Source organism: Elgaria multicarinata, chromosome 2 (genome assembly GCF_023053635.1).
Source record: "Elgaria multicarinata webbii isolate HBS135686 ecotype San Diego chromosome 2, rElgMul1.1.pri, whole genome shotgun sequence".
NCBI lineage: Eukaryota > Metazoa > Chordata > Lepidosauria > Squamata > Anguidae > Elgaria > Elgaria multicarinata.
In genome coordinates this window covers 78,995,480-79,015,247 of record NC_086172.1, presented here as the reverse complement: position 1 = coordinate 79,015,247, position 19,768 = coordinate 78,995,480, and the positions used below count along the sequence as shown (strand labels likewise).

The window sequence follows — 19,768 nt, the reverse complement described above, 5'->3', positions numbered from 1 at the left end:
AGAATGAGATAGCAAGGAGGACAAATTAGATTAGCAAAGAGGCCGAAGGGAAACAAAAGGAAATTGTATATGTTTTACCAATATGTATTAATTTATTTATTACATATATATTATATTTCCCCCCCTCTTGCCAGGAACCCAACACTGTGTGCTTGATCCCCCTCCTCTCCATTTAATCATAACAACCCTGTGAGGTAGGTTGGGCTGAAAGTGTGACTGGCCCAAAGTCACCCAGTGAACTTCATAGAACTCAGATCTCCTGCCTCCCAGACCAGCGATTTATCACACAAATGCCATGCCTGGTATGCGGTTTTGCAGCGCGGTACTCACATGACATCGTCTCTGACCTGCACTCATTTCACCCCTTCCACTTCATTTTTCATTTCATTTTGGAGCGAGGAAAGTCTGCTTTCCGCCCCTCCATGCGAAATAAATGCACTCCTCTCTCTTGTGTATTGCTGTCCTTGCATTTTATCAGACCATCCTGTTCTTTGGGGTGTGTGTGTGTGTGTGTGTGTGTGTGTGTGAAAGGGTGGTCTTGCTGACAAAAGAAGAGGGTGGGGTGGTTCTAAGCTCAACTGCTCAACCATGAAGGGGGAGGGAGAGAGGCCCCATTTAACTCTATGTTCTTACTCCTGAGGAGTCATGACCAGGGGTATGTTTTCATCTTAAAACAAATGTGGAAAATGCACTGGGACAGGGGTGGTGGTGGTGGTTCACCCCAGCTCCTCCCTAGAACTATGCAGCTTCTCAGTTAAGACTTGGTTTTTTTTAGAAATGGAGTGAGGCACCAGCATGGTACCTGAGCTGCAGTACATGTTTGCTTCTCCTCCCCTGTAAACCTTTCCCAAGCCAAACAGCAGCAACAGTCTTGGCCCTGTGCTCCCTCCTGCTTCCTGCAAATGCCTCCCTTCCTTGGAGCTTGTTTAATATGATCTTAGGGTAAAGTATAGTGTTTTACCATAATTGCACACTTTCAGGCTGCTGTATTATTGTATTCAGCAGAAATAAAGATTTTTTTAAAAAATAAAAATAAAATAACTGCAGGGGAAAGGAGAATGTAGCAGGCGGGCTGGGAGATTTCACTAGCATAGTAGAGCTCTAGGTGAAATGATACAGGAGCTAAAAGAGCGCAACAATGCACAGACATGGAAGTGCCCAGCGCTCGACTCACTTAGGAAATGGAGGGGGGAAAACCACGGATGAAAACTGGATAAAAAAGTAGGTGTGATAGAGCCTCCAGTCCAACGCTCTAACCACTACACCACACTGGCTCTCAATATATTTAGTAGATGAGTGCAGCTTTTGCCTCCCTGTACCTATGACCTTCAATGGTAGATGATTGTCTGCAGCTAGAAGAGCAAGTTCAAAATGGGGGAACACCAACAATACATCCTGCAGTTGGATGCTGGCACATCCCCACCCAGAAAGCAGTGGAAGATGCAGAGGTAGAGAGTGAGTGAGAGGACAGGTGGGCTGGGGCAAGACTGAAGGACTTCAGCTTAAGGTTTCACCAGTATGTTCTACCTTTAAAGTTTTGTCCTCTGTCGGTTTAGAATATGAGCCGAAATGAAGTGCTGCTCCAGATTAACACATGACACCTTGCATTATTCCTTGCTTGGAATAAAATACATTGAATTGTACATATAATATATATATATATATATATATATATATATATATATATTTCATTCATTCATTCATTTGTGAACAATCACAATTCTTTCTGTTGTTCTCTTCAGAGCATCTTTCACCTCCTTGTTTCTCAGGCTATAGATCAGGGGATTCAGCATAGGAATCACCAGCGTGTAGAACACAGACGCTATTTTATCTGTTGCTAGGGAGTGGTTAGTACTGGGCTGCAAATACATAAAGATCAGAGTTCCATAGAAGATGGTGACCGCTGTCAGGTGAGAGGCGCAGGTGGAGAAAGTTTTGTGTTGGCCCTGAGCAGAGCGGATTCTCAGGATGGCAAAGAGGATAAATGTGTAAGAGATGAGAACTATGAGAAGGGAGCAGATCATATCAAACCCAGCAAACGCATAGATCAGTATCTGTTTGGTGCTGGTATCAGAACAGGAAAGGGCTAACAGTGGGAGATCATCACAGTAGAAATGGTTAATCACATTAGCAGAGCAGAAGGACAAACGGAATGTAACTATTGTGTGAAACAGGGCAACGCAAAAGCTGTATACATAAGGGCCAGCTACCAACTGGATGCAGACTCTCTGGGACATGATGGTCCGATAAAGCAGGGGGCTACAGATGGCTACATAGCGGTCATATGCCATCACTGCCAGGAGGAAACACTCTGTGATCATGAACGTTAGGAAGCTGCCCAACTGTGCTGCGCATGCATGGAAAGAAATGGTTTTCTTAGCTGCTAAGAAGTTGGCCAGCATCTTGGGGGCGATGACAGAGGAATAACAGAGATCAACAAAAGCCAAGTGGCTGAGGAAGAAGTACATAGGGGTATGGAGGCGGCTATCAGTCCGGATTAAAATGATTATCCCCAGATTTCCCATCACAGTCATACAGTAGATCAGGAGGAAGATGAGGAAGAGAGGCATCTGCAGCTCAGGGCGTTCAGTGATTCCAAACAAAATGAACTCCTTCACAGTGGTTACGGTATGGTTGGCATCTGCCATTTATTCCACCTCCTCTATCATCTTCTTCTTGAGGATGGCATGATGCAATCAGCAGGCAGGAATCAATGCACAGTACTTCTTTAGTGTTATCTCACCTAAGAGATTAAGAACAACAACCCTAAGAAGTAAATTAGGCTCAGGGAATGGCATTCCTCAACAGTACTTGGTACTTTTTTTACAAAGAGGTAATATACTCTCCTTTGCACACTGCTATATGTCAAGAACATTTATTTTTCCACAAGTAATCATGATAAAATAACTGTGTGCTGATTGTTTTCCTATTGTATGTGTTCCTGGCAAAAGCAGCATTCCTTTCTTTCTCGTGCATATTTTGTATACAATTTTCATATAGCAAAAGACATTAACTTTATAAAAAAAAAGTCAGTTCTGAACAGGCCCTTAGTTAAAGTAGTCAGTCACCCAGCCTTACCTGTATAGATGTGCTTTCTCTTCCTTTCATGCATTGTGATCAGGTCCCACTTGACAGCTTTCTGGCTTTATATATGTGTATCTTTGTCCCTGTAGTGATTTGCTCGCAAAGGTTTCTGAAGAATTTCTACTCCTAGGAGAGATCACCAAATTAGCAGATGATATAAACAGCAGGAATATAATTACAGAGAGATTAAAAAAACACTTGTGGACTTTATACATTACACATTTACATGCCACCAATGGTTCATTTTGGTTTATAGGATGCACATAGAATCCGTTGGTCCAGACTTGTAATTTGAATGGATTTCCAGAAACCCTTTCCCTAACATTCAAAGCGATGGTCCACCATGACATACAGAGTGGGTGGTGTAGGCACTGCAGCCCATCTTTTACCATGTGAACATAGATGGATGAACCTACAAACAAGTATTATAATAAAGCAGACCATTAGTTCATCTTGCCCAGGGATGGAAAGTGTGCATTTCCAGTTGTTGTTGGACTGCAGCCGCCATCATCTCTCACCATTGGTTATGCTGACTAGGACTGATGGAAGTTGTAGTCCACCAACAGCTGGAGGGCCACAGGTTTCCCCACCTCAATCTTGCCCAATATTGTCAGTCTTAAGCAAAGTGCTTGAGTGAGTGGAGGTTGTCCAGCTACAAGCCTTCATGGATGTAACTGATTATCTTGATCCTAACCAATCTGGGATTGGGTCCAGTTTGGACTGAGACAGTCTGGTAGATGACAGACTGCCAATGTATGTTATCCCTAGTGGATGACATATGTTGGGAGCTGAACAGAAGAAATGTTTTTCTATTGGTTGTGCTGGACCTCTCAGAAGTTCTTGATATGATTGATCTTGATATTCTTCTGGGCCAAGTGGCAGAGGTGGGATTGTGCAGCACAATTTTATTGTAGCTCTGGCCCTACTCTGGCCCTATGATTCCCAGAAAGTGGAAAGGGGGGACATTCCTTGGGATTGTGCAGGGTTCTATCTTGTTCTCTCTGCTATTGAACATCTACATGAAACCATTGGGAGAGATCATCTGGGGATTTGGGACTGGGTGCTCTCAGTAGTTTATAAAGCTGTGAACAACTTGGGACTCGGATATTTGGGAACACACCTTCTCCCTTATCACCCTTATCATCACTGAGGTCTTCTAAAGAAGCTCTCTTAGTGGTCCCACAGAGGTCAGAAAAGCATTTGGAAAGCACCAGTGCCTATCAAACAGCCATTACTGCCCAGAGTCCTGAGAGACAGGAGCCACTGAGACCATTTGCCCTGTGATGACTCAAGGAATGTCCTGTTCAAGGAAATAAGAAGATAAGCTGTAGTGAAAACATCTGAATTGCAATTTTCAAGTGATGACTTTTGGCTCAAAACCTAGGAAAGGTGGAAGATGGATGATTCCAAAGGGCAGGCAGAATAAACTCATTACAAATTTCAGAATTGTTTGCCCATGGTGACAGTGGCAAAAGAAAGTAAAAGAAAACCAAAACCAAAGAGAAACTTTTGTCACCACCACCATGACTGTAGGTAAGCAGCCCCCAAATTTTAGGGGGAATTTCACCCCCTCTCCTACATCACTGAAATATCCTCCACCTGTAAATGGGGTGGAGATTTCCTTGCAGGAGGGATTTTCATTCAGCCCTAGGCTTCTTTCCCAATCTTGCTGTGTAAACCACTTTTGAGAACTTAGGGACTGTCTATACATGAAGAAAGCCCTGGGGTGGGTGCACAGGGGTGTGGGGTCAATTATATGATGCAGAAGCCACTGTGCAGGCATCCTGGGGCTTTCTCCCAATGCTCTAAAGCAAAAAAGTTGGGGATTTACCCTGGCTTTTTTGTCTGGAGAACAGTGAGGATGATGCATCGCCATCTGTTGCTGCTGCTTCAGGGTCGTGTCAGACACATGGCTGTGTGGATGGCAACCCCTGATTGGTCACCATCTACTTGGGCAAGGGGGAGGGGTGAGCCAAATGGTCACTGGAATGTCCCCTGCGCTGCCTCTGTGGGGGAAAGATTCTCCCTTTTGCTGGGAGGAAGGTCCTCCCTTCCTCTGCCTTCAATCCCCACGAGGTATGGGGGGGGGGGGAAGCCAGGGAGGGAAGGCAGCAGTGGTGGCAATGGTGGCGACAGCTCCCTTCTCCCATGATCTATATAAATCCTGCTCTTGCTCCTTTGTGTGGGGATAATGGGCACAGCCCTGCAAGAGCGAAGGTGAGGGTTTGGGGGGAAATGCAGTGCCAACTCGGCACCATGAAGACCCCCCCTCTCCCAGTTGTAAAAGGCAGTATATAACTATTATTGTAAATCACTCTGGGAAAATGACTGGTAAAAAAATCCCTATAATAAATAAAAATAAAATAAAAAGGTGATTTGTCAAATTAGTTTGAAACCACCCATACAAATCTGCATGAGAGTGTTTTTGATTCCAAGTACTGTATGTTTGTGTGTGTTGTTGTTGTTTTAATACAGTGTAAATAAGGAATGGATGAAGGATATAGTTTAGTATTGCTAAACTATATAACATTTAAATTAGAAAGGATGTTGCTTTGCACTGGGGGAGTGTAGGGTTGTATGAAGCATTCATTTCAGTTCAGATTTGAACAGGATTTCCCCAGTTTGCACAAACTCGAATGCAATCTCTTGTTGACATCCATACCTTTCCAAGCTTGCTATGTGCAGGCTCGGCCCAAGGCTGGTTGCCGCCTGAAGCAGGGACCTGCTGTGCCTCCTCCTCCTTCCCCCCCAATCTGCTCACCTGCCCTCTGCCATGTAGCTGGCTTTTCCTCGTGCGGCATGCTCACTCACCTCACCAGCGCACTGCACTTAAGCTATTTCCACCTTCAGGAGTTGCTTTGTGCTTGTGCATCCAGCAAATCATCACAAGAGATCCCAGAACTTCCAGGACTTCTTGCAATTGCCCAACCTTATGTAGGCACCACAGGGCTCCTGAAGGTGAAAAGACCTTACAGGCACCACACTGGTGAGGCAGGCGCATGTGTACATGCAGGAAAAGTAAGCCAGCTGGCCAGCAGCCAAGCAGGTGGGGCCAGCTGGGTCCGGAGGTACACAAGTGGGCCAAAAGATCTTTAAAAATACACACATACACACAAGTAAAATAAAAAAAGTTATTCACCTTGCACTGAAAAGATAACGATGAGCCTCCATGAGGAAGACATTTCAAATAATTACTGGACCCAAATAACCTTTTGCTGCAACAGTCCTATACAGTTACCTGTGAGTAAGTCCCATTTAATGAAATGCAGCTTACTTCTGAGTAGATATAAATAGGAGAGCAGACAAAATTAGCCATGGGTGCATGGAAATGATGGGAGCTGTAGTGAACAAAACTGGACAGCACCTGCTTGTGGAAGATGGCCACAGATCATTCACAGGTGCCTCACTTAGGTGACTTCCATTTCTCTGCTCTGAAGCAGCAGCAGCAGCAGCAGCACAAGAGAAATACAACCTCGAGGGAACCTTCACAAGAGAATGAATAAATATCCCATGACCAAGCAACCATCCTCTAAGTGCAACTGATGCTCTGTGCCACAGGTAAGCTATTAGATTATGAAGATAGCTTCAATATCAGGCTGAAAATAGATGTAACCCTAAATGCTACTGCAATCCATAGCTGGTTGTGCTCTCAGATTTACTCTGGGATCGCTTGCATAGGGGCCCCTAGGATAGGTGTTCCTATCTTATTCCCTTTAGTGGAGGTTGGGAGAGACAATGGGTGTGCATTAAGGATTATACATTCATTATTTGAAAGAACGTATTCTCCCTTACGAGCCTGCCCGTTCTTTGAGATCTTCTGGAGAAGTCCTTCTTTCAGTCCCACCATCTTCACAGGCGTGCTTGGTGGGAACATGGGAGAGGGCCTTCTCGGTGGCTGCTCCAGTGCTCTGGAACTCTCTTCCCAGGGAAGCTAGACTGGCTCCCCACTTGATGGGCTTTTGGAAGCAGGCTAAAACTTTTGTGTTCCAGCAGGCCTTTGGAGAATAATTTGGCCCTCCATCTATGTTAATGTCTTATAATTTTGCTGTGTATTTTAAAAGTTTATGTTTTTGTTGTTGTTGTTTCCCCCACTCACCCACCCAATTTATGTTTTAAACTTTGTAAGGCTTCCTTGAGGCCCAGCATTGGGCAAAAGGCAGGATACAGATGATGATGATGATGATGATGATGATAATAATAATAATAATAATAATAATAATAATAATAATAATGTGTGTAGATCAGCTCCATCCACTGAAATGAATGGGGAAGTAATGAAGTAGAGGAGGTAGCTCTTTGCATGCATTAGAGCTTCCAGATTTGGGAAAGATTACTGGATCAGGGGACACAACGTTAAAATCTACCCTCAAAATGGGTTTTCATTGGAAATTTATATTAGAAGATTATTTCCAACTGAAAATAAAACATTTAGGCACTAAGCAAGATACAGCACTTTGAAAACGGTTTGAAAACTGTATATGGAGTGTGCCCAACAGTTGTCACTACTGTTATAAACTGTTTTAACGCAGTAGTATAGATCCTGCCTTACAGTGCAATTCTATAGTCTCTGGAAGAGCCTCCCTATAGTCATAGGTTGCTACAGACCTCTCTCTCTGCCCATGGATATGAAGGTTTGCTGCAGAGGTGCTCCCTTAACTGGCAGCAGAAAGCGTCACTAATGCAGCTACCCTACTGCCGCTGCTCTGTGGATGGTAAGGGCAAAGAAGAGGTTTCTTTGGGAGCATGCCAGGGGCAGATTATTGTGACGAGAAATGGGGAGGAGGAGGATCATGTGCACAATCTTGGGTTCCTTAGACATAAATGTAACAAATAAATAAATTAACCTCATTGAGTAAAATGAAATTGTCTGGATCCAATCTTCTTAGGTATTTCAGAAATAGGTCAAGAATTCTGTTTGTAATTTGTATACATTTTGTCTCTTAATTTCCACCAACACCCCATTCTAGCTAGTCTGTAATAGAAGAAAATGTCTATGTGGAATCACACGAGAGTCACTAAATTCGTTCTCTTTGGAATCACAGACCAGAAGGAGCTAAAACTTCCCCTTTTTGTTTTGTTTCTACTGATCTATATTGTTACCCTGGTGGGGAATCTGGGAATAATCTTGCTTATCAGAAGAGACCCTCGCCTTCACATTCCCATGTATTTCTTTCTCAGTAACTTGGCTTTTGTGGATGTTAACTACTCTTCAGCTATTACACCCAACATGTTGATGGGTCTCTTAGCAGAAAAGGCAACCATTGGGTTCTCTGGATGTGCCACTCAAATGTTTATGTTTGTTATATGTGGGAGCACTGAATGCCTCCTATTGGCTGTGATGGCTTATGACCGATACGTGGCTATCTGCAGCCCTCTGCATTATTCTGTCATAATGTCAGGGAAAAGGTGCATCTGGCTGGTCGCTGGTTCATATTTCTTTGGCATTTTCTATGCAGTTTTACATACGCTGTTTACTTTTACTTTATCCTTTTGTGGTCCAAATGTGATTAATCATTATTACTGTGACATTCCCCCACTGTTACAACTTTCTTGTTCGGATACTCACACCAATGAGACAGTGATATTTGTACAAGTTAGTATAAATTGTGTCGGCACCACGATGGTCATCTTCATCTCATATGTCTGTATCCTGGTAGCTCTTTTGAAGATCCATTCGAGCAGCAGCAGGCGCAAGGCCTTTTCCACTTGCACATCCCATCTGACAATTGTTAGCTTATTCTATGGGACAATTTTCTTCATGTATTTGCGGCCTAGCTCCACCTATGCATTGGAACAGGACAAAGTGGCTTCTTTGTTCTACACAGTGGTGATCCCCATGTTGAACCCCCTGATCTACAGCCTGAGGAACAAGGAGGTGAAGGATGCATTTTGGAGAGTGTTCAGAAAGACACTGTAGTTGTAATGTACAATTATGGAATTATAAAAATAAACCTATGTAATAATGAACAGTACTTTCAACTTTTATTCTTTGAACTCATGTTTATTATGGCTTTCAGATGATGATGATGATGATGTATTTACCATTTAATGGTTTTATTCTTTTTGTAAGCCACCCGAGGAATATGATTTAAGTACAGTATAAAATACACAATCAATTAATAATAAATAAGCAATGTTCTTAATGAGATAATCAAAAGGATTGTGTTGCTACATTCTTTCAACTCCACTATAGCTCAGGGGTCACATTGCTTTTGACATTGTTTGGGCTTTTTAACTATTCCAAATTTTCTCTTATGGGTGAGTGTAGCATGTATGCACAGTCCTTGGGGGGGGGGTGTCCCTCTGTGTGTTTCTGCTAACCAGGGATATCCCCTCTTCCATTGCCCCAAATTATCTCCATGCTGCAGTGACAATCTACCAGTAGGCTTTTTTTCAAGTTTATTTTTTTGGGGGGGGGAAGCTTGGAGGGGAGTTTGAGGGGTGGGTAGGGAGGCCCCAATCCTTATCTAAATCTATGATAATGAGACTGTTTAAGGATGCCTGTCCTTCCTGGATTTAATTTCTCCACTGCAACATATACAGGAAGAGCAGCATGGCAATATTAAGTGAGAAGATCCCAGAGGAGATCAAACCATGTATAAATATGATATGAACACCTCCTGTGCATAGCATCCTTCTGAGACATCTGATGTGCAGATCCACAGGTGCTATTTAATTCTTATTATAGCATTCTTACAGTATTCTTGACAGAGTAGAAGCCAATGGGATTTTGTTTGTTTACAGCATATTCAGTGCTTATGTTACTTATGAGAAGTAGAGAAGGGATCTTGATTAGATAAAGGGATGAACACAGCCTCAGCCTTTCACTTCCTTCCATGTTTATTAGAACCACGGGACTCTTTCCAGGGAGGTTGATCACTTTAACTGAGAGTTTTTAGAAGGACATGTAACATGAGAAAAGGAATTGCTGGGTGAACAGGGCGAGGGCTTAGTTTAATGCTCCTATTCTGCACCTTTTCTTGTTTGTCTGATTGCAGCAGCATTGTTAGGCATTTAAAAGACTCAGGATATAGACCGATAGACCCAGCCTTGAGAATAATTAGCTATGCTGACTCATGCCTTCTCTATCCATGGGAGACCCCTTAACTACAAACATAAACTCAGCACTAAAAGGCAACTACAAGTTTGTTGGCCTTTGAAACATCTCTCACTCTCCCACGCATGCACACACAGCCCAGTTCTTCCCAGCTCAGGTCTCCCCACATCTGTATTGTGTTCAAAGGTGCTTATTCTCAAGCAGAGGCTGCTATCCTATTCCTTACTGCAAACTGATTCCCACTGAGTAATTCCTAACTAAGAGTGCCAAGGATCAGTTGCAGCTTTACTTAGACCAAATCTTCACCTTGTGACAAATAATTACAAATGTGGAATACAAAGCAGGATGTAACACTATGAAAGTGGTATATGGAATGTGGATGGTGCCACAACAGTTATCAGTAGACTCCAATACTGCTATAAAGGAGTAGTGTAGATCTAGCCTAAGAGATGAGTTCTGTTGTAATAAAGTAGCTGTCCAAACAACACAGTGCAGGCTCCACCTGCATTGAACGGCAGTCCAAAGCCCCAGGCTCTCTCTATGCCCCATGTGGTCTCGCTTTGCTGTGCATCCCAGACCTTCCTCGAATGATGTGGTCTGCAACAATTCAAGAAAAGGAAGCCCTGGCTTTCAAGTGGGATAGTTTCATAAGCATATACTGTAAGCAAAGAGGTCCTTTTAGGGGGAATATGACAGTAGTTTGGAGTACAGGGTTGGAGAATTGCTGCTGCTGCTGCTCATATTTCAGGAGAAAGATGGAGCAGACAGGCAGCTGCTGGCTTCCCATTGGCCTCCCCATAGCCTGTCTGGTGCATCTCAAACAGGAGAGGCATCTGGAGCATGGGTGGCTAAAGACAGCAGCATCCACTGCCAAACTTTGGAAGAATCCAGCAGGCAGGCAATGCAAGGAGATCTTGCCAATCAGATCTTGCCATTATGCCCTCCTCTCCATGTCTGGCTTATTGGAGTATATGGTCAGGCAAGTGAGTGCATACAATTTCTCCTTTGCCTCCCATAAGCAGCTTCTTCCTTGCCTAACAGGCAGCTGGAAAGAGTGAGGATGGCAGAGCACTGAGCATGACAGCTGGCATGGACACATGGGAGACAGAAGAGGAAGATGCGGCTGCTGCATTGGTCAACCACTATGCACTCAGACCTCTATCCGACCACTGCTCAGCTTTTCTGTGCAGCAGTAGCTTGTTGAGATCCTGGGCTTTGACAAATAGATTCAGGGCTCATAGCTAACAATGTCTCTAACCTATTGTTTAGACATCAATATCTTCCTTGGAGGAGACAGTATAGAATTATACTTCTTGTGAGATTATGTTAGACACATGTTCATAACTCATAAATGGTGGAAGACTCTATGAACTGGCAGCAGAGAATTCTCTGGGTAGTAAAGCAGAGTGTATACATTGACAATGGTGGGGTATTATGGAACAAGGACTAAATAAAAAAGACACAGATGAACTGAATTGAAATTCTATCTCTGTTGCTCTGATGGAAGGTGGGACAATGAAACTCAAATCAGATTTTCTTCCTATAAGAACTGAGCTTCTGAGAATAGAGTCTTAAACTAACCATTATCTGACTTGCAAAATGGAAATAATTGATGCCACCCTGAGTACTTTAGAGAAACAGCAGGATACAAGCATGATAGACAGATAGACAATGGAACAAAGATGAAAGAGGGAGAGAAGACATGTTTCTGCAACAGAAATTTCCTAGTCACACATTTCTACTTCAGCAAATTGTTTCATAGACAGAATATTAGTCAAAACAATGTCCTTTTCAGAGTAATATCAATGTCCTAGTCTGAATTTAATTGACTGCCATAAATGGATCCAAGATGCATTTAATTTCCCAGCCCTACACAGACTCTGCACCACTATCCTATAGCTTGCTTCAACATCTCTTGCTACTTAGCGTTTGTTGTACAACTGCAACAGCCTGAATTATGTAAGTGGTGCTGTCAGTGGAGGCTGGTAGCTCCGATCTCAGTGGGGCTGTGAATCCAATCCGAATATAAGTCAGAAACTCTCAAAACTCTAAAGGAGCTATCCAGGGTGCTACTGCATCACTGACACCCACCAGCCCCCACTAGGTGTTGTTATATTTGAGGACAACAGTGGGCAAGTACATATCTTTCCGGCTTAGTAGATATGATATCGCCAACACCTTTAAGCATGTTTAATTTATTTATGTATTTGTTTCTATTTTTTATGCCCAGCAGGAAGATGAGATTAATGGAAACGTCTCTGTTCAATCACACCAGAGTCACTGTGTTTATTCTCTTGGGAATCACAAACAAGACTGAGCTAAAGCTGCCTTTATTTATTACGTTTCTAGTGATCTATATTGTTACTGTGGCAGGGAACCTGGGGATCATCTTTCTAATCAGGATTGATCCTCGGCTCCACACTCCCATGTATTTCTTTCTTAGTAATCTGGCTATTGCGGATGCCAGTTCTTCCTCAGCTGTTACACCGAAAATGTTGGTGGATCTCTTAACTGAAAAGAAAAGCATTGGATTCTTTGGCTGTGCAACTCAAATGTTCTTTTGTATTATATCTGGGAGTACTGAATGCCTTTTACTTGCTGTGATGGCGTATGACCGGTATGTGGCCATCTGTAACCCTTTGCATTACTCTGTAATAATGTCAGGAAAGTTGTGTACCTGGCTGGTAGCTAGCTCGTATATACTAAGCATTTGGTATTCAGTTTTATATATTGCGTGCATCTTTACTTTATCCTTTTGTGGGCCAAATGTGATCAATCATTATTACTGTGATATCCCCCCTCTGTTACAACTTTCTTGCTCAGATACTCAAGCCAATGAGACAGTGTTATTTGCACAAGTCAGTATAAACTGTATAAGTACTACAATGATCATTCTAATTTCATATGGCTGCATCATGGCCACCATCTTGAAGATTCGTTCCACTGACAGCAGGCAAAAGGCCTTTTCCACCTGTTCTTCTCACCTGATGGTTGTTAGCTTGTTCTATGGCACAATTTTCTACATGTATTTGCGGCCTAGCTCCACCTATGCATTGGAACAGGACAAAGTGGCTTCTTTGTTCTACACAGTGGTGATCCCCATGTTGAACCCCCTGATCTACAGCCTGAGGAACAAGGAGGTGAAGGATGCATTTTGGAGAGTGTTCAGAAAGACACTGTAGTTGTAATGTACAATTATATGATAATAAGCACAGCACCTATTGAAAGGTATATTCCATTTTATTTATTTGCTATGATGTTCTCCATGAGCTGATTTATACCATCAGTACAATCACATTATGTACCTGTTGCTCCAAGTCAAGTCACTCATGACGCGCTTACATTCTGCCTGCCTATATAAAAAAAATGGCACGTGGAAAACTCAACTGGCAGGACAGATTCTTGATGTCCACCCGACATTCTAGTTTTCTGTGTATGGGCAGTTGTTTTCATCACTGTAGTCCTTCAGTTGCTGATTAAAGTGGTACACTCCAGAAAAAGCTGCATGACATGATCGCCCCCCTCCCACACACACATACTGGGATGAAGATACAAGACAAAAAAATGTCAGGTAAAGGCCATGACGTTATTTAATTTGTAGATTTGAAACGAAAAATGATTATATCAAATGTACCCAAACTGTGTGGACAATCTATAAATGACAAAGGAAAGCTAAGAGAACCTGCTGCTGTTTTCATGAGTTGGATAACACCCCCTTTGTTCTATGCACTGTATCAGTCACTCAACTGATAAAAAATTTGAAAGCTCCTGCTGTGCTAGTTTTCTATGTACAGGGAGCTGTTTTCATGCGAAGCATTAAATGTGGGAGCAAGGGTTACATGTGTTTAAAGTCCACCTGTAGGAACAGAACTTTAAAAACAGTTAAATGCCCTGATGCTGACAAAAACAAGGGGGGAGAAAAGTTGGTCCCTTCAAGGAAAACAGCAAAGTTATGGAAGGGATATATTGGTTCTGTTGCTGCCAATAAGGATTCAACAAGGAGGGTGATGGGAGAAGAGCACTCATTTAGACTGAAGAGGGAGCCAGGGTCTCTGTGTGTGGTGGTAAATGACACTTCCCTGATGTGCTGCTCAGAGTAGTAGGCCCAATTTCCCTCTCCTCTATTTCTGCCAAGCTTTGGAGGGCCTTCTACTCAGCAGATGTTGACATGAGTAGTGCCCAGCGTCGGCACTACTGTTAGGCCAACTAGGTAGCCGCATAGGGTGCAGACCTCCAAGGGGCACACTACTGACCTTTTAGGGTCACAGTTTTATACAAATTAGCTGTTTTAAGAAAAAACATAAGAAAAAAACCATTAATCATCGCTGGCCCCACCCCTACTGCCCTTCTCGGAGCTGGGCCCGGGCTTCTTCGGCCTGGGCCTAACAATGCACCTCACGCTCCCGTACCCAGGCACCAGGCCCACCTGGGTGGCAGGTGGTGGGTTCTCAGGTGGCGACGCTTTGTCGGGCACAGCCTCCTCGTCTGCCTTCGCCTCATCATCACCTCACAATCACCGCAGCCTGGAGAAGATTTTTGAGGAGGTTGCCAGCTCAGACATCCTCTGCCTCAGCAGCAGGAAACTGCGTGAATTCCCTGCCACCTCCAGCACGGGCACCTCCACAGCCACAGCCACTGCCACCACCCCCTATGACCTCAGCAACACTACCCAAGCTGGTGAGAGAGGTGGCCAGGGAATGGTGGTAGTGGCTGGGCCGAGGGGAGGGTCCCCAAATAGGGGATGATGATGATGATGATGATGATGATGATGATGATGATGATGTGAGGGCAGTACAGGATAGAGCCTCTCCCCAATCTGGGGCCCTCTAGAGGCATCAGACTACAGCTCCCATCACCCCTAGCCTGTTGGCATTTTTTTTTTTTTGTTTAGGGGGGTGCAAGTAGCTCACCTTGCCTAGGGCACAAAATAGTCTGGTACCAGCCTGTCATTTTCCCACTGGGGCTGCTGCATCTTGCAGCCTCAGACCCCCCTTCAGTGAAAAGTGCATTTTGCTGAGAAGTTGGAGCACCTATCTGTGATATGCTGGGTTTCATAAGATAGGATGTTTTTCTATAGAGGGAGAACACCTTCACATAAGAAAGTAGGATGTCAGGGCAAGTCTATTTCAGAATGCTTCTTCCTGACATCTACTTTCCTATATACATGGGTTGTTCATTGTTATTTTATTGAAAAGCATTCAATCATGTGAATCACCACCTGAGGATCCCTGGATCAGGGAGGAATCATCCCTCCCTTGCCTTGGGATATAGCCCTCCCCTTTGGCGCTGGTTTTTCTGCAGTCCCGAGCTGAGCCCAAGACTGCAGAACATGTGGCCAGGTGCTGCGTGTTGACCCAGCTCTGTGCGATTCCTCGCGAGGAGCCAGGAGCCATGCATGGGGTGCAGTGCTCCTCAGGAGTGCTGCGCCCATCAGGGGTAGGGTGGGGGGAGCGGGGGAAATAATTTACATTTTTAAAAGGACTTACCTTTAGTGCACGAGCATTCATGTGTTGCTGGTCCTTTAAAAAAAATGTATAAAATGGCGGACGTGACGCCTCTCCTGCTGAGGTCGTCGCATGTCACGTGTAGACAGAGGAGGGATCTCACGTTAAACACAACGCAAGATCTTCCCTCCTCTGTCACGGGATAGCAGGTAGGTCTAGCTAAGGCCTTAGAAGGTTTTCATTTGTAAGTCTTAAATGTGAGTGGTATGTAGACACTGCAATGCAAATGAATTTTCTGCTCAATGTAGCTTTTATATGAAGCAAGAATTTCTAAGCCTCAAGTGTGCAAATGGCCTTAGACATTTATCAAAGCTTAACATGCATTAATTTGATCAACACATTGTGATCCATCTATTGCAGAAACAGCTTCCAGAAAGATCTCTATGCTAGTGATGATATATTAATACTCTAGTGGTTATTATAGATAGGATGTTTACAAAGAGATAGTTCCTCTGATACTCAGCTTTATTAGAAAATCGGTGAATTGGTGGAAACAATCTTCATTTCGAGCAAACCTATCTTACAGCAGCGCTTCCTAATTATGATGTTATGTTCTTAACTGGCAATTAGATTGGACATCTGCAGTGCCCTGCAAAGGAAAGGGTGTTTTGGAAACCAGGGAGACAAGAGTTATGCAAATTTCCCTAAAGACCAGACACAAAAGAAGAAGAGATATTTATAAGGAAAGAAGGAATCACTCCTAAACATATTAGCTTGTATGACTTTTCTGAACAGCCCAGACTAGCTGGACAACACATCTTCAGCATCATACTAACAAAAGTATACAAGCTTAAGGGAGAAAGCCCCAGAGGACACAAGAATATGAATAACTACTCTGTGAGTAGCTCCTTTGATATTCATGCTGATGCTTCATCTCACAGGTAAACTTGTTCTTAACCAATTCTAGGTATCACATTTAAGAGGCAAGGGTGAGGAATCACGAGCGCTTTCATTACAAGTATCATCACTAATATAGAGCCAACAATGTGCTAGCTGCTGTTGGGAAAATAGAAGTGGTATGGCCGGCAGGATGGTCTTCTACATCAGAGAGACAAAGTAGGAAGGGTGAGATGTCAGGTGATGGGCAGGAGAAAGTGACATAATGATGGAACAGTTATGCAAAGAGGAAGCTCTTGAGGAGTGACTTGAAAAAGAGGAGGAGGAGTTAGCCAGAAGATGATGAGGGTACTATAGGATTGATCAGAAGCTATGGAGAAAGTAGTGGGAGAAAAAGACATGAAGGCTGGTAATAGAAGAACAGATTTGTATTGGGAATGGAGAAGTGGAGATTTTAACAGTGTGTGGCAATAAAGCTAACTAAGAGGGAAATTATCTGGACAAATATCATTAGTAAAGTTGTGGGATAGACACAGTGCATGACAGAGGTAGCCTAGTTTAAGCCATTAAATATCTGTACCCTCATCATCCTCTGATGGGAAATTTCTAATAGCTAAAACAGGTTTCCATAGAAAATAAACATTTTCCATAAATGTTTTTTTTTCTCCCTCCAGAGGTAAACACTGAAAAAATTACTTCATTCCATTGGTAGAATTTTCAGATTTTCAGATTTTCTCTTTCCATCCATTCTTTCCAATTTCCTCTTTAAATTATTTGTCTGCAATATTGGAACCAACAAAATCTTTATGCAATATATGTGAAAATAATCACCTGCTGGAATTGCACCTTGCTTTGTTTATTTGAGAACCAGAAGATTTGATGGATAACTTGATATTGACCATTTGTCCCCAAATACAAATGCACAACATGGACTGTGATAACTTTGCCAGCATATGATCATTGTTTCTTATTCCCCAAACAGGTAACCCAAACTAGTGGAAATGTCCCAATGGAATCATACCACAAAAACTGAATTCATTTTTCTTGGATTCACAAAACAAAAAGAGCTGCAATTGCCCTTCTTCATTCTGTTCCTAAATGTCTATATTGCCACCTTAGTGGAGAATCTGGGCATGGTTTTACTGATCAGGAATGACTCACAGCTACACACTCCCATGTATTTCTTTCTTAGTCATTTGGCTTTTGTGGATATCTGTTACTCTTCAGCCATCACCCTGAAGATGTTGTTGGATCTCTTGTCAGAGAGAAAGAGCATTGGGTTTTTCAGTTGTGCCACTCAAACGTTTTTCTTTGTCATATTTGGAATTACTGAGTGCCTCCTCCTGCCTGTAGTGGCCTATGATTGTTATGTGGCTATTTGTAACCCCCTACTTTATTCAGTCATTATGTCTGGCAAAAGGTGTGTCTGCCTAGTAGCTTGCTCATACACAATTGCTTTGTTCCATGCAGTTACACATATCGTGTTCACGTTTACTTTATCCTTTTGCAAATCAAATAAAATCAGTCATTACTTCTGTGATATTCCTCCGCTTCTCCAGCTTTCTTGCTCTGATACCCATATTTACGAGAAGGTGATATTCGTGCTAGTTAGTAACCACCACAGTGACCATTATTGTTTCCTATACCTGCACACTGGCCACAATCTTGAAGATACACTCCACAGAGAGCAGGCGCAAAACCTTTTCGACCTGCACCTCCCACATGTTGGTTGTTTTCATGTTTTATGGGACAATTTTCTTCATGTATCTACGGCCTACCTCCATGTACACACTGGATCAGGACAAAGTGGCTTCCATGTTTTACACAGTGGTGATCCCTGTGCTGAACCCCCTGATCTATGCCTTGAGGAACAAGGAGGTGAAATATGCTCTCCAAAGAGCAATCAAGAAGACATCGCTATCCTGAAATGGAACTGGAGAACAATTAAAACAAAGTGCAGTGAAGGAAGCATGTTTAAATTTTGCACTGTCCTTGATCACTATTGTAATAAATCTATTAGCCATTGCTAGTTGTTGCAGACTGTGGTTCCTAATGAATGGATTTTAAGCAACAATATGTATGTGTGGGCTTTACCTTTTTTATGCATGTGAAGGGCAATTGCAATGTAAGCCAAAATGTTCCTGATTCCACAGGGATTACTAGAACAAATGATGATTACAAAAGTGAGGTAATGCTCTCATAGGGTTATGAAACTCAGGGCCTTGCTAGACCAGGCGTTAACGCAGTGTGAGGCCCGGTTTCCCTCCTGTGCATCCAGATGACGCACAGGGGAATCCGGGGTCAGGCCGCGCTGAAATCTGCCTTAAGCCGGCATAAGCTAATTCGCTTATGGCCCAGCTTTTTCGCAGCTCCAGCCTGAGGCCAGGGCTGCGAAACGTCTAGCAAGGCCTGTGGCTTTTTGCGGCTGCTCGCTTACTCGCCGGGGGGGGGGGGTCCTGGGGGGGAGGGGCGGACCAGCCAGGAGAGAAGGGGGGAGAAGGCCAGGCATCGGGGACAGGGGCGAGGGAAGGAGAGCAGCCATCAGGGGCGAGGGACGGAAAGCCGGGGACAGGACATCGGGGATGGCTGGTGCGGGGGGGGGGGGGAAGCCAGGGACAGGACATTGGGGATGGCTGGTGTGTGTGTGTGGGGAAACCGGGGACAGGACATCGGGGATGGCTGGCGCCGGGGGGGGGGGGGAAAGCCGTGGACAAGGCATCGGGGATCGCTGGCGCGGGGGGCAGGGAAAGCCAGGGACAAGGCATCGTGGATGGGGGGAGGACGGGCGAGCGAGGGGGGAGGGGGCATTGGGCATTGGGGGGGGAATCAGGAGCGGGGGGGGGCTTTATTGTTTTTTAAAAAACACCTACCTTCTCCGGTGGCTCTGGAGGCACATGGTGCCTTTAAAAAAAAATGGCCAATGCTACGGGGCTTCCCGTTGCTCCGTCGTGTCGTGCATCTGTCAGCCGGCGATGCCGCGTGCTAGCTCTAGCGTGCTGTCGCCCCTCCTCCCTGCCGGCTTATCCGGCAGGTCTAGCAAGGCCCTCAGAAATGTGCAGTAGTGCTCACAATTACAAGAGCCCACATCCCATCAGTTTCTGTGCTAGCATTGCACTACTCAGGATAAAGCACAACACTGTTCTGCCAGCACAGGGTCAAAATGTGCAGTGTTGTCCTGGCATCATGGGCCAAAGTGTTTAACTACAATGCGAAGGAAATGCATGTGGCCTAAGCAACTTATCTTGCTTTTTTCCACCTGTGTATATTGTGACACAACACCTTGCCC

The 19,768-nt window shown here is 44.0% G+C and overlaps 4 protein-coding genes across 8 annotated transcripts; 3 read left to right on the top strand and 1 right to left on the bottom strand.

The window, feature by feature from the left end:
* Nucleotides 1–1,700: 1,700 nt before the first annotated feature.
* LOC134392508 (olfactory receptor 8U3-like) lies at nt 1,701–8,670 on the bottom strand. 5 transcript variants are annotated; one of them, XM_063116879.1, is made up of 3 exons: nt 5,219–5,234; nt 3,483–3,496; nt 1,701–2,612 (listed from the first exon to the last, which is right to left on the bottom strand). In XM_063116879.1, the coding sequence occupies exons 1-3, from the start codon at nt 5,232–5,234 to the stop codon at nt 1,701–1,703; spliced, it is 942 nt and encodes a 313-aa protein (XP_062972949.1). The 5 variants fall into 5 exon arrangements, with proteins under 5 accessions (XP_062972949.1, XP_062972951.1, XP_062972952.1 ...); XM_063116881.1 differs by lacking the exons at nt 3,483–3,496; nt 5,219–5,234 and adding an exon at nt 8,662–8,670; XM_063116882.1 differs by lacking the exons at nt 3,483–3,496; nt 5,219–5,234 and adding an exon at nt 8,653–8,664 and having other exon boundaries at nt 1,701–2,609.
* On the top strand, nt 8,042–9,001 carry LOC134392509 (olfactory receptor 5AR1-like). Its single transcript, XM_063116883.1, has one exon. It carries the CDS (start codon nt 8,072–8,074, stop codon nt 8,999–9,001), a length of 930 nt encoding a protein of 309 aa, XP_062972953.1. The 5' UTR covers nt 8,042–8,071.
* A 3,362-nt stretch (nt 9,002–12,363) lies between these two features.
* LOC134392506 (olfactory receptor 5AP2-like) lies at nt 12,364–13,323 on the top strand. The gene has a single exon (XM_063116875.1). The coding sequence runs from the start codon at nt 12,364–12,366 to the stop codon at nt 13,321–13,323; it is 960 nt and encodes a 319-aa protein (XP_062972945.1).
* A 4,160-nt stretch (nt 13,324–17,483) lies between these two features.
* On the top strand, nt 17,484–18,408 carry LOC134392507 (olfactory receptor 5AR1-like). Its single transcript, XM_063116877.1, is given in 2 exon segments — nt 17,484–18,091; nt 18,093–18,408. Coding segments are annotated over 2 exon segments (924 nt in total).
* The last annotated feature ends 1,360 nt before the right edge of the window (nt 18,409–19,768 follow it).

Coding starts and splice junctions, on each gene's coding strand:
- LOC134392508 (XM_063116878.1), bottom strand. CDS start 2,648: ATGGCAGATGCCAACCATACCGTAACCACTGTGAAGGAGTTCATTTTG.
- LOC134392506 (XM_063116875.1), top strand. CDS start 12,364: ATGCCCAGCAGGAAGATGAGATTAATGGAAACGTCTCTGTTCAATCAC.
- LOC134392509 (XM_063116883.1), top strand. CDS start 8,072: ATGTCTATGTGGAATCACACGAGAGTCACTAAATTCGTTCTCTTTGGA.